Source organism: Calidris pugnax, unplaced genomic scaffold (genome assembly GCF_001431845.1).
Source record: "Calidris pugnax isolate Ruff unplaced genomic scaffold, ASM143184v1 scaffold220, whole genome shotgun sequence".
NCBI lineage: Eukaryota > Metazoa > Chordata > Aves > Charadriiformes > Scolopacidae > Calidris > Calidris pugnax.
Window position 1 is genome coordinate 452,808 of NW_015090963.1, and position 17,270 is coordinate 470,077.

General features: G+C 43.5%; 1 protein-coding gene across 4 annotated transcripts in view; it reads left to right on the forward strand.

The window, feature by feature from the left end:
- Positions 1–17,270, forward strand: part of DNAI1 (dynein, axonemal, intermediate chain 1) — a 161,263-nt gene that overhangs the window by 68,320 nt on the left and 75,673 nt on the right. For all 4 annotated transcript variants that reach the window (XM_014952436.1, XM_014952438.1, XM_014952439.1 and 1 more), the window contains one exon: positions 5,447–5,694. In XM_014952436.1, coding sequence (XP_014807922.1) covers positions 5,447–5,694 — 248 coding nt within the window. The remainder of the gene's footprint in view (positions 1–5,446; positions 5,695–17,270) is intronic.

The following is a 17,270-nucleotide window of genomic DNA, read 5'->3' on the forward strand; positions in this document are numbered from 1 at the left end:
CAGTTTTAAAATATTTTAATGAACAGAAAGCACCAGATATTGAAGAAGTCCTTCATCCAATCAAGACAGGCATAGTAAGAACTGACAGTGAAACCATGTAAGTCAAAGAAGGAGTTAGGTACAGCTTCTTTATCACTACAAGCAATTAAAATTTGAAACAAACTGCAGAATGAAACAGTGGCTTCTCTGTTATTTGAGATCTTCAAATGAAGTATGCATGTACTAGCCAAAAACAAGTTATCGGGCTCAAAACAGGATGTAGCAGTAACATTTCTGAACTGTGAAATAGCAGAGGCCAGGCTTTCTGGCCTTGAAGTATGAAGTAATGAATTCTCAAAACATTTTCTTTTCTGGGAAGGGACTGTTTTGAAAGTTCAGTTTTAGTCTTTTCCCTGCCCACAGTGTGATTCAGAGCCAGATCCATAGGGATCAGTGCTTGTATCAACACAGCAGTATACTCAAGTACTGCTGGGCATTTTGGAGAATAAGAATGGAATGGGTATCAGTGATCCCAGTTTAAATTTCTCAGGGATCCTGGGATGGGCCCACCTTGAGCAGAGTCCTGTGAAGTCCCAGTACTGCTCCCTGTTTTTCCAGCTTGCTCTAGTGTCGTTGGCAGTTCCCACCACTGGCCTTTCTCCCTTGGCTGTAAAAAGAAGCGCTGCAGATACAGGCTTAAAGCACTATGAAGTGCTATAAAACTTCCAGTTACTATTAGTCCTCAAGAGCCTTTGAAAACACGTTCAGCACATGGCCAAACTCTCCGAGCTCCTTGGAAAGATTTGTTCTTTCCTGATTTTTCTGAACTATTGGCATACAGTGAAACTCAAAAGTGCCAGCCGTTTCCTCTTTTACAGCACACCCATTCTGTCACCGCAGCACAGCATGGAGTTGGCAGAGCTATTTAAATGAGGCAGGAGAGAGTCTTGCTGAAGCAGCACAAGCTCACCCAGCAAGTTTCGCAGCGTGCTAGATTAGCCTGTGCTCAGTGCCATACTGCACAGGTTTTGCTCACTGATAAAAAAAAAAAAAAAGAGAGAGAGAGAATTCATTAATTTGATGACTTGCTCACTCATCTGTCTGTGCCACGCAAGCTGTAGCACAGGCAAATTCTTAGACTGTGCTCAGGTTTTTGTAGAACTTGATAATACGAATAATTTGCTTGGAGAAATTTTACTGGCCTCCAGATAACCTTTTTTGTCCTTTACACTTGAAATACCTGAAAAGCAAGTAAGCAGCTGAGCCATTTCTTTGGGTACCAAAATTTTTGTCTGTGAAAGTGATCTCTTCTTCCCAGAGGATATCGCCTAACTGGGTGTAAAGCACAGCCTGCTCCTTCCCTTGACTTCTCAGAAATCCAAGCCGAAAGGACAGAGCCCCAGCATGCAAGCTCATCAAAGCATGGGTATATCTAGGAAAGGAGAGTAGATGTGCTTGTGCAGCTGTGATGCTCAGAAACAAGCAGCTGTTCACAACCATCTTTCTCCATCTTGCCTTTTTTTTTTTTTTTAGATGGGCTCTTGGGGGAGAAAGGACAGATTTTAAGCGGCAGAGGTTCCTTTTAGCATGGTGATTTCTCTGTCTGAGCCGTATCAGTGAGACATCTGGCAGACTTGATTTATAGAAAGCCATGTATCACAGGATCTAAGATACAAGTCTGCAGTGTTTTGGGTTTCATATCCTCCAAAGAGAAGGTAATTTGCCCTGTTTATCACACAAGAACCTGTAGCACTGTCTTCTTGTGTAGTGGAAATCTCTACTTTCACTTATGGCTATGGAGGGTGTGCACATTGATATTTACTAGAGGATACTGTTGCATTGAGAATATTGGTTCAGCAACTAAGCATTTTGGATGGTGAAAAACCATGAGTGTCTCCTGATTTTTTGGTGAACCAAAAGGGAAAGATGCAAATGAAAAAAAATTCTGTCCAGGAAATGAAATATTTTTATCTGATACTGAATATTTGCTGATTCTTTTTACGCTCAGCAAAGGAAAAATATAAATGAAAGAATCTGTTTAAACAGGCACTTAGTAAGCATCAAAATGAAAGATTAAGATGCTTTTCAGATTTTAGTTTTGCATGAACTATTTGGTGATACCACAATGATATTCTGAGGTACTTTGCTACCACTAAATCGGTATTATTCTGAAAAGGGCTCGGGTTGAATCTGCCCACCTTTAAGTGCAAATGCAGATGAATATTTTAAACAGTGGCAATAGTTGGTTGAAACCAATTTCTGACTGCATGCGGTGCTTGCAGGCTCAGTTCTCCAGGTTGAGACCAGTAATCATGCTAGTTGCATCTTTCATTAGCAAAGCTTATCTTCCCACATACACTTGCTCTGTGTCAGGATCTGAAATTTAACCCCAGCTCAGGTGCACCATGAGCATCCTCAGGACATGCAGTGCTTCTTCATTACAGCAAGAGCCCCTTCACTCTCCTCCTCTTGCTGTGCTGCCTTGTGTCCTTCTGTGAAGTAGAAGAACCACTCCTGCTGGCACTGATTGTCAGAATAACTCTCTGATGTTCTCCAGTGTCTCCAGCCCTTGTATCTCAGAAAAAAAGAGCCAGTTTGCACTTTGTGGGCCTGCAGATATTCTCTGCTCCTCCAGTGCATGCTGGTAGGTCCATGCGGTGCAGAGCAGTTGTCTCAGACCTGAAGCTGCTGCTTTCACCTCCAGCCCTTGTCAGCCCTTGGGATTGCACCCTCTGCTTTGCTGTGTGCTCTGTGGTCTCCTAGCATTGTTTCAGTCAGCTACCTGCATCCTGGGAGACTGACTACACAGGACTTGGGACATGCTCCTGTGCTCTGCTAGTTTTTTACTGAAAAACACTTTATCTTGAAAAGGCCGTGGTTCAAAGCTGTACTGCAGGTTTGCTGCTGTCCCTGCCATTCTGGAACATTGAATATGGCTAATGAAATAAGCCCCTTTTTTTCATTTATTAAAGAACATGTTTGAATGTCACAGTTCAGTACTCTGGGTGAGAATTCACCCTCCATTGAAATGGATTTATATGCCCCCTCTCAGACGGTTATTGTTTTACTGGGATTTATGTACCATGCTTGAGTGTTAATTGTGGATTATTCTCCTCACTTTGCCTTTTGTCAGAAGCAGGCTGTACTTTAGCTATCATATTATCCAGGCTTACGTGCAGTATTCACACATCTGATTTAACCCACATCTGTGGTATTTCGTAACATGAAGGAGACAATGAGTAGGATTCAGCTCTTGAATTAAGATGAATTTGACAGTCAGTAGAGGGCTGGCCATTACAGTCAACGGACCCCTCAGCAGGGTCCAAATATAGGGATCTTCTTTAAGGTGAGTTTTCTACACTCAGTGAAGAGGATTGATTGTTCTCCACTGATAGTAGCAGGAGCTTAGACTCTGAGCACTCACATAGATCTGTATTTGGGTGTCTTAATCTGCAAACTGAATCCCATGTTTCACTCTGACAGAGCTTTTTCCCAAGACCTTGGTTTTTCCTGGCCGGGTGGACTTGCTGAAGCTGAGTTATTTTAGACAATAAAGTCCTGGTCCATCATCTCTAATTGTGGAATGTGGTGGCCTATGATACTGCCCGATCAACAGAGAGACAAGCACCTTCAAAACCCAATTCAGATCATTGGTGGCTGAATCACCCTCTGAAGAGATGTGTCCTCTGCTGTCTGTGCGGGAAGAATGCGGGACAGCTGTCTGAGGCCCCTCAGCACATTGCTAACAGATAGAAAGTGAATGTGCACCACAAACATTTTGGAAATATGCCTGGGTGGTCAGCACACTCCAGGATAAATAAGAGCATGAAACAGGTTGAATTCAAAGACTGTCAAACCGATTTGACTTAATAGTCCATTCTGCTATGAGTCATTCCTGGTAGGTCGTTTCTACAGCCTCCCCCAGTGTTTTTGCTCCTGAGGAGAGGAGGAATTCATGTTTATCATGGCTGGACCTCAACTTAATGACGTTACTTGGCTAAGGACAAAGTGAATTCAAAGAACAGGGCAAATCTCTGATGAAGAAAGTTCACTTCCTTTTCAGCTAGAATTCTAGGAATAAACTTTCCCTTCTTAAAAAAAAATAAATAAAAATTAAAAATATTATTTGGGTTCAGATATCTTTAAAGTAATGCCAACATTAGAATCTCACCTTTCTACATAAGTCTTTTCCCCTGCCTGGCTCCAATGTACAGAGATCTGTGAAAACAGAATATTTCCACCATCCAAATACAAAGCAGCAGTAATAGTTTTGTTGATGAATGAGTTTCTTTACTGGTTCCTTGAATGTTCTTTATGTGGCCCCAATAAATTTGAGGTAAGAAATGTCTGTACCTGCGGGCTGCTTTGGCATCAGTTCACTACCAAGGAGAATTCTCTGAAGTTAATGTTATCACTGGGGTACACACTTGCCAAGCCCTTATCCTGCATGCTGGTCAAAATGTTAAGAAAGGCAGGAAGCGCTTTTAAAACGAGTTGACTGTTTTGGAGATAGGACATATAGTGGGTACTTGAAGCACAGAAAACAGTAAATTTGTTTCCCATATACTGTGTGCCAGAGGGCATTTGACAGCAAGAAAAAGTGCTTGGAGAGATGGCTAGTATACTCTGAGAGAGTGCATTGTTTTCACAGATTAGGAAATCTCCTTCTTTGCTTCTGGAGAGCTTATCTACATCAACAGCTTTTCTTCTCCTTTAAAAGAATCTGGAAATTGTTTTTCAGATGAGCAAAAAACCATAAAATTGCAGAGACAGTCAGGACATGATAAAAAAAAAACCAAACCATGAAAGATGGTCTTACTGAGAATAGGAAGAGCTAATTTCAGGCAGCACAAAGGAAAGGCGAAAGTAAATAGAAAAGAACATGGGAAGTCTTGGCCAAAAAAAAGAGCTTCCATGCCATGCAAGGAGGAGATGTTGGACAAAAGCAGAAAATGAAGCTGTGGTGACTTTTGCATTGTACAGTTACATGTAATGGCAGTAGGTATGATGCTTTACAGATACTTCAATGAAATGCTTTTCTTTGAAGAAGCAGTGGAGGCTGTAATACCAAATATTGCCAATGCAGAAGTGCCTCTGTCCTTGGTTCAGCTTGCACATCTGCAATGTTAGTGAAATCCTAGCCCAAAGAAAGAAGTATCCACAATATTCTTTTTTCCTGCACACTTCTCGAGTCTCTCTCCTAGAAAAAAACTGCCAACACAGTAGCTTTTCTGCGTAGGCACATTGTCCCCATGTCCTGGGGATAACATATCAGTGGAGGAAAGGATGTTCAGATGTAGGCCTGCCAACATGACCATTTGGTCCTGTGACTGACACCCTTCCCCCACATGACTTTGCATTCAGGTTTGTTTTAGGCATAGGTAAGTGCTGTCAGCTTGTATGTCTCAATAACAGATAAATAGGATCTTGGAAACTGATTTAACAGCAAAGCTTCTCCTTGTTCTAGATGACTTCATGAAGCAGGGCCAGGGCATGCTCCTGCTCTACAGCATGAAGAACCCCTCCTTCCCAGAGTATGTCTTCAACAGTGTCAGTGGCATCATGTGCCTGGATTTCCATAATGACCGCCCCTACCTCGTGGCGGTGGGCTTCTATGACGGCAATGTGGCCATCTACAACCTGAAGAAGGCAACCTCCCAGCCCAGCTACAAGAGTAGTGTTAAGTCAGGAAAGCACACGGAGCCAGTGTGGCAGGTAAGGGTGCTTTTCCTTTCCTCTGACTGGGCTTTTAATTGGGCTGAGTTTGGGCACAGCAGGAATAGGTGTTGGTTTAATACATGCATTAGTGATTGATTATTGAGTTGTGTTTCTAGCTAATTTTGAAATATGCAGAAAGGTGCTGTAATGGGAAAGGTGTTGGCTTAATACATGCATTAGTGATTGATTATTGAGTTGTGTTTCAAGCTAATTTGCTCTTAAAGTAATGTAGTTCTGGCATCTGTCACAAAGAGTCACCAGATGGTTGATATTGTGAAGGACTCAGTTGAATGTCTTGCTATATCCAGCTGACTTTGTAGTTAATGTCTACAGTGTAATCTGAGTTAAGATTGGAGCAATGGAGGGTATATGCACTTCTGATCTTCTTTATAGCAGTAAAAGTGTGGCAGCACATAGAATCATAAAATCAGAATGGTTATAGAGTGGGAAGGGACATTAAAGATCATTGAGTTCCAACCTCCTGCCATAGGCAGGGACACCTCCCACTAGAGCAGGTTGCTCAAAGCCCCATCCAGCCTGGCCTTGAACACTTCCAGGGATGGGGCATCCAGAACTTCCCTGGGCAACCTGTTCCAGTGTCTCTCCACCACATATTTCAACATGGTCTGTGAGAGCCTGTTGAGGTGCAGGGGTGTGTATTTGGTATGCTGCCGTTGCTGGGGTGTTGCTGCCATTAACTATTGCACATATTTCAACATGGTCTGTGTGAGCCTGTTGAGGTGCAGGGGTGTGTATTTGGTATGCTGCCGTTGCTGGGGTGTTGCTGCCATTAACTATTGCTGTCACTTGATTTGGGCTGCCCAATGCAGTCATATCTCTAGGCAACTGTCAATGTTCCTTGTACTTTTGGACATGCCATGCATGGATTGTCCCACAGTCATGGCTCCTTGTTATTGCAGCTTCCAATAAAAGCCCAAGAAATTAAGGGATCCTGATGGGACTGCAGATGAATGTGGAATATGCCAAGAGTGCTGGTGCTTGCTATAAACAGAGAGGTTATGCAAATGTAACATTTCAGAGAAGACCTGAATTTTATATTTGCTGCTTGTCTGTCCAAAGCTTTTCCTCTAGCAAACATTTTTGGCTCTTCTCACAGGTTAACATGGTAGGCCTGCCACGGGTTGTTATCATAATACAATGTGTCAGGCACACACGCATGCACAGAGAACTGCAAGCTTCTCCCATTGACATTTAGGCTTCCAGTAAAAAAGCTATGTTGTCAGGCTTTTTAAGTCCTGTGTGCAGCTTCTCATGGCCTTGCTATGGCATGCTACAGGAGGTCAACAGTTGCTACTGCACACTGTAGATGCCAGAATTCCAGATCATTTGTGCCCCAGATGATATTGGGAAGGGGGATTATATTGCTCAAGGGGGATTATTAGTGGCTTCATCTCTACAGACCAGAAAGAGGTATGTTCAGCAGTAGAAGCAGTCTGTGCAGGGTTTTTAGAGGTAGGTTTATGTGTACTACTTGGCAGCAATGTGGCTCAGAGGTGAAAAAAATCATTAGGCACTCTAGGGAGATGGGTCTGAAAAAGAGAGAAACTAACCCAGGGATATGGATAGAGGTAGGTATGAGTCTACTCTAGTTCTTGCTTGTTTGTTTTATTTCCAAAGGTTCAGTGCTGAGAACCATTATTCTTTGTTTTCTTTTGCAATAAAGTAAATTTTACAATTCTTGACTTGCTATGGAACTAGTGAGCAGGGGTAGTAATAAGGTGTTTGAACAGCAATCAGGAGAAAAACTTGTACCTCTTTTGGAAAGATCTGAACTGTAGACATTTGTCAGTATCAGCCAAAAGGTTTAGAAAAGGTTTTCCCTCCATTTGATGGGAGGAAAGGCAACATGAAGGACTGTCTGTTAGGTTGAGATATTGGATTGTTATTCCCCATTCAGCATTAAATGGTTCTAGAAAGTGATGCCTTGTTTCTTGTATTTAGTTCAAACATCCTCTGTTCTCCCCTACCAGCACCGAAACTAAAGTCTTTTCTAGACCACCCTGTGCAGTCCTCACTTTTGTAAGAGACTGCAAGCCCATAACTTTGAAGACCAATTAGAAAAAATAACAACGTTCTCCTGAACAATTAGGAGCCTTTGTTCTCTGGACTGCTTGGCTCCTTCCTTTTGAAACAATGCAGCCCTTGCACAATGGAAGTGAAATGGGAAGTGAGTAAAGCAGGCTGACAGCTCTTTTCTTGTGCCATTTCATCTTCAGTGACTTAGTAATATCTCAGTGAGTTTCCCTAAAACAAAACTGATGTAACATAGCCCATTATTAAGAGCAAAATAGAATAATAGACATTTTCTAATTCTGTTACCTAAGAATTTCAAAGAGCATAGCAATGGCTTCTTATAGATTTGATAATTATCTTACACATACTAAGCTCTACTATATTGTAAATAATGGAAAATTCTGGATTACACATTTAGATTACACATTAAATTACACATTTGAGTTTCTAATTCCTTACTACCAATTGATTAAGATCCAAAGCCAGAAAGGAATAAAGACATACATAGAAATGTGAATGTATAAGCATGCAGTGCAATGTGGTTACTACAGGCTGTAAGACCTTAGGTCTTGCAGAAACATAGACCTAGAACTGGTCTCCCAGGTCAGTGAATTCAGGACTACCCCTTTGGCTGCAAACACCAGCTTAAAAGGATTCAGGTCCAGGGAAGCTGTGTCAAACCTGTCATGGTTTTCTGGGCAAGAGCCTAAGTGGGGTTAAGCTAAACCCCACTTTAATCAAAATAATCCTCACACTCCCCTCATCTCTAGCACTGAGTACTGGCCAGAAAGCCAGTCCCTGGACACAGTGTCTGAGCCAATGGCTCAATCCAAGGGATTGGCTCTGAATGTCACTGTAGGTGGCCAAAGTGAGAAAACTTGACTGGACTTTGGCACCCAGAGCCCATCAGAGCAGTCTCCTCTGGGGAGAAGGGACACCCTGCTGGGAAGGTGCTTTCAGCAAAGAGCCTCTCTTTTTTTTTGCCGGCCTTTGAGCTTTTTGCTTATTTTCTCACTTCTTATAAAAACAGATTATGATTATGGTTTGTTTACAGCTGAGAAGAGTGCTTTTTTTCGTACAGAAGAACAGAATAGTAGGGGTTGGAAGAGACCTTTGGAGATCATCTAGTCCAATCACCCCTGCCAAAGCAGGGTCACCCAGAGAAGGCTGGACAGGAATGCACCCAGGCGGGTTTTGAATATATCTAGAGAAGGAGGCTCTGCCACCTCTCTGGGCAGCCTGTTCCGGTGCTCTGCCACCCTCAAAGTAAAAAAGTTTTTCCTCATGTTGAGATGGAATTTTCTATGTTCCAGCTTGTGCCCGTTGCCCCTTATCCTGTCACTAGGCACCACTGAAAAGAGTCTGGCACCATCCTCTTGACACCCACCCTTTAGATATAGGTAAGCATTGATGAGATCCCCTCTCAGTCTTCTCCAGGCGAAACAGACCCAGGTCTCAGCCTTTCCTCATAAGATAGGTGCTCCAGTCCCCTAATCATCTTTGTAACCTCTGCCCTTTCCAGCAGTTCCCTGTCCTTCTTGAACTGTGGAGCCCAGAACTGGACACAGTGCTCCAGATGTGGCATCTCCAGGGCAGAGTAGAGGGGGAAGATGGCCTCTCTTGACCTGCTGGCCACGTTTTTTTTAATGCACCCCAGGATGCCACTGGCCTTGGTCACAGGGTCACATTGCTGGCCCATGGGCAACCTGCTGTGCGCCAGGACTCCCAGGTCCCTCTCTGCCTGCACTTCAGGTTCCACACCACTCAACCCCCAGCCTGTCCAGGTCTTGCTGAATGGTGACACAGCCTTCTTGTGTGTCAGCCATTCCTCCCATTTGTGTGTCATCAGCAAACTTGCTGAGGGTACACTGTGTTCCCTCATCCAGGTCGTTGATTGTTGTGGATTGTGCCAGAGTGGGCACTGAGACGGACGACAGATGCTCTCCCTCACCTCTCGCTGGCAAAACCACTTCACAGCCTGTACTGGCACAGGCCACTCCACAGGACATTGAAGAATAAGTTGGACAAGATTTTGTTACCTTTCATCACTGAGATATACTAAATATTTTAGGTTTGAAGTTTTTGGAAGCTGGAGAGTTCAAAACCAAGCATTGATAACTCAAACTATCTGCTGTGTCAACATTTGTTTCTGCTGTTCAATCTCCCTCCTAAAACACATTTTATTCAACAGATTTGTTTCCACTGTGTGCTTCTAGTTCACTTTCACATCAAATCAAAAGGACATTATTTCTGCTTGTTGCTGGGAATAGTACAGAGCCAATACTGCTGCAGAGGGTTGGAATTTTTTTTTTTAACTTCCTCACCATAAGAATTACTGACTGAATTCCCATTGCAGAGTGTTGACCCTAAGATCTGCAAAGGGAACATTACTTTTGGCTGTGCTTAGAGCAAATCTCAGTTATGTCAGGCTTGCCTATGTGCATAGCATGGTTTGGAATTGCTATGGAGAGACCACTGGTTAGAAAAGCAGCTTGTTGATTTACTGAATCTGATCTGGCCTCGCTGAGGAGTTGATACCATGGAGCTTCAGATGGCATCCTGAAAGAGTTATTTTCTGCCTTATATTGGAGTATGAGAGGAGAAAGGGCTGGCCACCGCTTGCTAATTCTTCACCCAATGCCATTCAGGTTAAATGCAATGCTTGATGCTTGTCAATATTACAGAAGACCTTATTGCTCTCTACAGCTCCCCGAAAGGAGGGTGTAGAGAGGTGACTTCTCCCAAGTCACAGGGGATACGAAAAGGGGAAATGGCCTCAAGTTGTGCCAGGGGAGGTTCAGATTGGATATTAGGAAAATTTTTTACACTGAAAGGGTTATTAAGCATTGGAATGGGCTGCCCAGGGAAGTGGCTGAGGCACCATCCCTGGAAGTATTAAAAAGACAGGTAGACGTAGTGCTTAGAGACATGGTTTAGTGACGTTTTTTTTGTCAGAGTTAGGTTGATGGTTGGACTAGATGATCCTTAAGGTCCCTTCCAACCTAGACAATTCTATGATTCTATGATTCATGGGGACAAAAAGGACAAGGCGGGATGATAATAGTCTGCAAACTGCCAAAGGAAACTAAAGGAAGTGTCAGCTTGCAGAATAGTTTCCCAGCAGAACTTGTGGAAGTCCCGTCTCAAAATTAAACCAGATAAAACACACCTGAGGCTTACTCACTGGAGTTTGCCCCCTAATTGTGTGAGCCCTTTTACATCTCTACTTTCTGTCTTCTAATCTGAGTCCTTAAGTTAGTCTGCACTGAATCTTAGTAGTTCATGAAGCCACCCCAGACTCACTAAGGTCTTGTTTTGCTGATGGAAATAAATGAGTTCAGTTACAGAATCCCTTTAAAGTCAGCATGACCTGCTATTCTACACCCCACCTGGTGCTGCTGGGCACGGCTTCACAAAAAAACCTCTCTAGGAAGCTGATTGTGTTCGCTGGACTTAGGAGAAGAAAAAGTGTTTTGTTCGTAATCCACTGTCACACCAGCACATTGTTTCATTTGTGATGATGGGCAGTCTCCTAAATCTGTCATCTGCAGTCAGACAAACAGATTTTGCAGCTTGCCTTGCCTCTGAGATGTTACTGCTTCACATAATATTTTTTTTTCCTTTGGCTTCAGGCAAACAAGGAGTTTGATGCAAAGGAAATAAAAGAAAAAGACAGAAGGTTGCTATCAAGGTCAGAATAAAGATTAGCTGTCTTAGAAAAGGCTCAATGCCCTTACTGTTCCCTTCACTGCTAAGGAGCACAAAATAGGTGTTTGCTGGGGGTAGTTCAGTGAAAAAACCTTATTCATCTCTGTGAGGTAAATTAGAGGGTAACTCTAGAGGAGAAACAGAAATCTGGAGAAGAGAGTAATTGATACCTGAAAGCAAGGAACCTGAGCCAGAGATAGGGATGAGAAGCATCAGGATGTGTGCTGGCAAGTGGGAGAATGTAGTCTGAAGGGATAGTAGAGCAGAAACCTGATGGTTAGGATCATTTAGCACAAAACCTCTAAAATAATGCAGGCAAACTGCATCTGTTATACTAGGTCAGTGCAATGTCTGCACATAAGACCTTCCTCTCCAGCCTCAGCTTTCTACTACTTTTTCCATGCTACCAACCCTGCCTCACATACCTGGCCCAGTGCAAACAGGACAAGAAGTCTAATTAACCTCTGATGTTCCAGGAATAAAGGAAGCCACTGTATCTTCACCGGGGAGGTCACACCAGTCATTCAGTGCATGCACAGGATTACAGAGGAGTGGGAAGAGCATCCATGGGCCAGACAGGCTGCATTTGGAGTCCAGAGACCTCAGAGGTCTGTCAGAGGCTTCCTTGTTGGAGCAGTTCTTAGCTTCAGTCCTGCTCCCTGTGCTGAACTCTGCATCCAGTGACAGGCTGTTGCTGCAGCAGTTGTGCCAGTCTGTTGAGGACCTGAGACTACCCTCCTCACTGCAGCACCGTGAGGCATTTAGTGGCCAACAAACATCTGTCATGTGTTTTCTCCCTTCTCCTCTCCTGGAGGGAAGCGTGGGGAGGTAGGGCTGTGCTTGGGAAGGGTTGCCATATGCTTGCTGTAGAAAACAGGGACAAGATCAGCAGCTTTCTGGTTGTCCTTAGTTGCTGGGAGAGCTGACTGCAGAGTCAGAGCCCTGACGGAGGAAATCCTGTCTCCCACACAGTCAAGTTTCACTGAATTTTGAAAATTCATCCAGAAGCTTTGGGCTTATTTAAGCATGGTGGAGGTGGTGGAAGTTGCAAGACACTGCTGCAGCAGAAATGCTGGATAAAATCTTTTGCAGCATATTTGTATACCTTGTTCAAAACCTTTTGGATGCTTTTTGAGGTGCTTTAAGGTTAGGCAAGGTAAGTGTCCAAATGCTTCTTCCTAAGTATCTTTGACAATAATGAACAAAATCCCTGATCTTTTAACTTCGATGTTGTTTTTTTCCGAGATGGTATCAGACTGTACCTTCTGGAGATGTGGTTTCTGTAGCTGGTTATTTTTAAATTGTGCCTTGGGTGTGGATTCTTGTGGGTTAGAAACTCTCTTGCAAAGCATCCCTTGCAGATCATGTAACGTTTGTCTGAAAAGCAGCCTTTTCTGCTTTGATGCTGCTTTTCCCTCTGTACTTCATACAGATGCTGAACTGACTTTCTGCCTTCTGCTCTCACTGCTGCTTGCTAAATAGATTCTCCTGTAGTGCTATATTGTTCTTCTCCCTCCCCTCCCTTTTACTTAAGATCCAAACCATCTTATTTTGGGTTTTCAGGTTGTTTATTTCTTTTCTGGTGTCTGCAAGCAAAGTATAAGTAATTTTCTTTGCCTGATAGTTGTACTGGTGCTAGTTTGTGGAGAAAACTTCACTTATAAAATTCAAGAGTCCTGAAGGCCTTGGTATGTTGGAAAATGTTACCCTGAGGTTTAAAAGGGCAAAGAAGTTGTAATGCATTTGTTTGGCTGCTTGGATCTTTGAATCCTGTTCTACTGCTTTATAGCAGTCAGAAAAGTTAGCTAAATATTTAATATGAATCAGGAAACTATGTTGGATCTCAGTGGAAAAATATATTTCTTTGCTGGCCTAAGAAAAGCGAAAGTGTATGGACTGGATGTGTCTTAATGGCACTGATGCAGCCTGTGGAACAACAGAGTGCTTCTCTGAAGAGGATGAAATAGAGATGAGAGAGTGATAAGGGCAGAGCCGAGGCAAGCTGGGCAGGGACAGTGAAAGCAAAGTCGCACAGATATATAGTGAAATGAATATGTAGGCTGGCCACGGCTCCCACCCTTCTCCCAACCCTGGTGCCACGGTGAGCTGCCCCAGCTCCGTGGGGTATCTGGCACCCCCAGTACCCTGCAGACCCCGGGACTCTCTCTCCCCATCCCGGCTGCAAGCCTGCTCCATCCAGCGATGATGGGAACCTTCTGTCAGGCACCTTGCAGACGCTGTCTCTGATTTAGCAGCATCAGACAGCTTGGGGATTTGGATGTGAGCCTGCCTGCCGTGTGTGTCTGCTTTCCCTGCGCACGGAGCAGGGAACTTCATATTTTCTCTGTAAATTGGAAATCTTGCTCCATGAGCACAGTCAGAATCGAAACCAAGAGCTGTGAATTCCAATTGGTTAAATGCCTCTGAGCTTTGCTGGCCTCTGGCACCCATCGCTCAGCTGCGTGCTGCGTCTGACACGGGAACACGGCCACTGATGGGACAAACAGGTGAGATTCTAATTCTCCTCAGCTGTTAACATACCGGCCTAATAAATACAGTGGGACGTGCTGTGAGGGGAATAACTAAGCAGATTCCTGGTGACACACTGTACAAAGCAGAGCATCCGCATCCCAGCAGGAAGAAAACAAACTGAAAGTAGGGCCAGCCCTATTCAGTGCTATTTATAACTGAGCTCTGCTTCCTCTGGATAAATCCTAGCCTCTGAAGCATGAGTGATGCACAAGCCCCAGGCTAGGCCTTTGCCCTGCATCAGTGGCACTCCCATGGTCCTGCTCTCTGCTCAGCTCGGTGCCAAGTCCCTCCCAGTGTCACCGAATGTGTTCCTTGGTAGGAGAGGTTTTGCTAGCCCTTTTTTGCACTCCAAGTTCGTGGATGGGATGTGAAGGCAGTGATGTGGTCTGCCTGATTCTTTGCTCCTGTCTGCTGATCTTGTGCCCTTGACATAATTGGTCCTCAAGAGATGATGCCTAGGGCTGTGAGTCTCAGGAAAACACCATCGGGGTGAGGGGCAGTTGATCTGGCTGTAGGAGAAGTGATTTTCAGAAGAGGAGTGTTTATGAAGCTAAATATGACATGGGAGATTTTTTTTACAGTGTATCTTCATTGCTGGTGAACCTATCTAACTCTTTTCCCTTGACTGTCAGGAAGCTTTCAAGGGCTTGGGGGGAGAAAACCCCAGGAAGGCTGGTAGTAAAGCTTGCAAGTAGCCATATGCTGCTAGAATGAAAGAAGGCATTTGTAAACTTTTTGGATGGGAAATTCTTGCTATTGCCTGTAGCAGAGGCAAACATCTTCCACCGGATAAACCCATGAACAAAGCAATCAGCCAGCCTCATGCCCGTGAGGCAGGTGACTGATGGCCTGTGGTTGAGGGCTGCTCCAGAAGCACCCAGGCATTGTCTTCTGTTCCAGGGTGTTTTGAGATGCTTTTGCTTGTCACAGCAATAGGCTGAAGAATTCTTCCTCCTGCATCCTTACTTGGTGAGATATGGTCCTACCAAGTTGGCTGCCGCCTAACTTCTTTGTAGATGAAGCAGTTGCTTTCGTTTCAGTACCTATCTACTGTTACCAAGCCTGTCAACCATACTGACCCCCCCTAACCAGCATGTTTATTATAGGAAAGCTGCGTTACACAAAAAGACAGTAAAATCAGGAGGCAACTGAGTAAAACCCTACTTCTGCTTCAGATAGGATGGCAGAAAGTAGCTTAGGTCAGAGTTGCTCATTGAAGGTGAGAGATGAAGGAAGCCCAAACTGACTGGAAGGCATTGGGATCTTTGAACATTTCCTCTCTAAAGCAAACAGTACAGTTAAGTATTTAAATATTACTGGCTTAAGTTTAGGAAGATTTAGTCCTTGCAGACCTTATCTCTTTAATGACTTTTGTTATGGGGACAAGTTTACTTCCTAAGCACACTGAGCCGATCCATTCTGTCTTTTTGCATGATTTTACAGTAAAGTGTCAACAAATTTTTCTACAAAGGACAGAACAGCACTGAGAACCCTCCTTTGCTTAGCAGCTCCCTTATCTGCAGATTGCTGTCATAACTGAAACATTTGCATTTAAAAGAAAACCCAGATTTTAAGATAGGAACGTTTTCCAATGAATTGATTTTTAAGTTTTTATATATATATATGTAAATGAAAGTAATTTTTGTTTATATCTCTCCATCAGCTTTTACTCACACTCAAAAGACTTGTCTGCTATACAAAGCAGTCTCATCTATTGCAGTGAATGAAGCAGTCACAGTGTGGTTGAACGTGACATGCAGTAAACTCCTGAGAGCTGAGGCTGAATTTAAAATCAGACTGATCCTTCCTTTCTGGAACTAGGGAACTGTACATGAACCACAGAAATGAGAGCTGGCAAAGGCCTTCCCACCATGACATCACAGATGGTGTGATATTGTTCCTGAAATGCTTTCTTTAAAATGACCTTGAGCGGTCTAGCCATCTTCACCAGTACTGACAGATTGGAGTCATTGTCCACACGGTACATGCCTCTCAGTGCATGTGAAAAGGTTCTCTGCAATTCCCTCCAGCAGTATCACTTTGCTGATTCCTGCACCAGCCTCTGATCCTTTTCTGCACTACTGTCACTTAATCGGAAATGCCCTAATTTTGACATGTTTATATGCTTACTTGTTCCTGTCTGTGTCCCTCTACACTTGTTTTATCACATTTCACCTTATTGTTTTCAGGCTATGTCTCCAGTTTGTCAAGATAACTTTGAATCTTGATCCTAGCAGAATTCTCTGTCTCTAAGCTATGCCTTCTGTAAATATTCCGTGTACTTTGCAATCCACTATGCAACTTACTAATTAAAATATTGAATAGAACTGGACCCAGGACAGTCCCTTGTGGGAACCATCTAGAGATGTTCTCCCAAGTGGCCAAGAAATCACTGATTATGACTCTTGAAAATTCGTTTTCAATCACTCATCCACTTCATAGTAATTCCATCTAGGCCTCCGTTTCTTAGCTTGCTTCTGAAAACATCACAAAGAGTATGCCAAAAGCCTTATAAAATTAAAGGCAAATCACATCTACTCCTTGCCTGTAATCCTTTAGACCCATTACCCTGCCAAGGAAGGAAATAAATTTTGTTTGACAAGATCTTTCCTTTACAAGCCTATTTCACTGCTCCTTATCTTCTTATCCTGTAAATATGTATGGATGACTTAATACTTTGTTCCAGCTCTCGAAGTTCAGAGTTAGGCTGACTGGTCCACAGTCCTTTAACCTATCCTTCAAGACAGGTTTTGGTTTGGATTTCCTGGGGGCATTTTTGCCCTGTTCCTATCCTCCAGGACCTCTCCTGCCTTCTAGTTTTCATAGATAATTGGGAATGATTCAGAGATTGCTTCAGCTGCTCCTTTAGGCACTCCAGGCTGAATTTCATCAGGTCTTGAATATGTCTGTCTTGTCTCAGCATGCTGACCTGTGCTCCTTAAAGTTAATTTTGTTAAATATCTAGTTAAAATTTATCTTTTTACATGGCTTTGAAAGAAGGAAGGCCTTAATACTTGTGCTTTACCTGTGGTTTGTCATGGGTCCTACCTTCCTTTTTGTTAACAATAAGTGGGGTCTCAAGAGGCTGAGGCTCAGATGAACCTTTCTGGGATATCTGATTCTGGCTCCACACAGGCACCAGCCTCCTGGCCCAAAAAAGTCACTTTCCCCTCTAAAGACAATCCCCAGCTTCTTCCTCATGTAGGTGTCTCGGGCAGTAACAGAAAGGTGTTAGTGCCCCCCAACTCATGAGGATTGCTTTTCTCCATGAGGTTTCTGGTGTGCAAAGACTCTCAAGT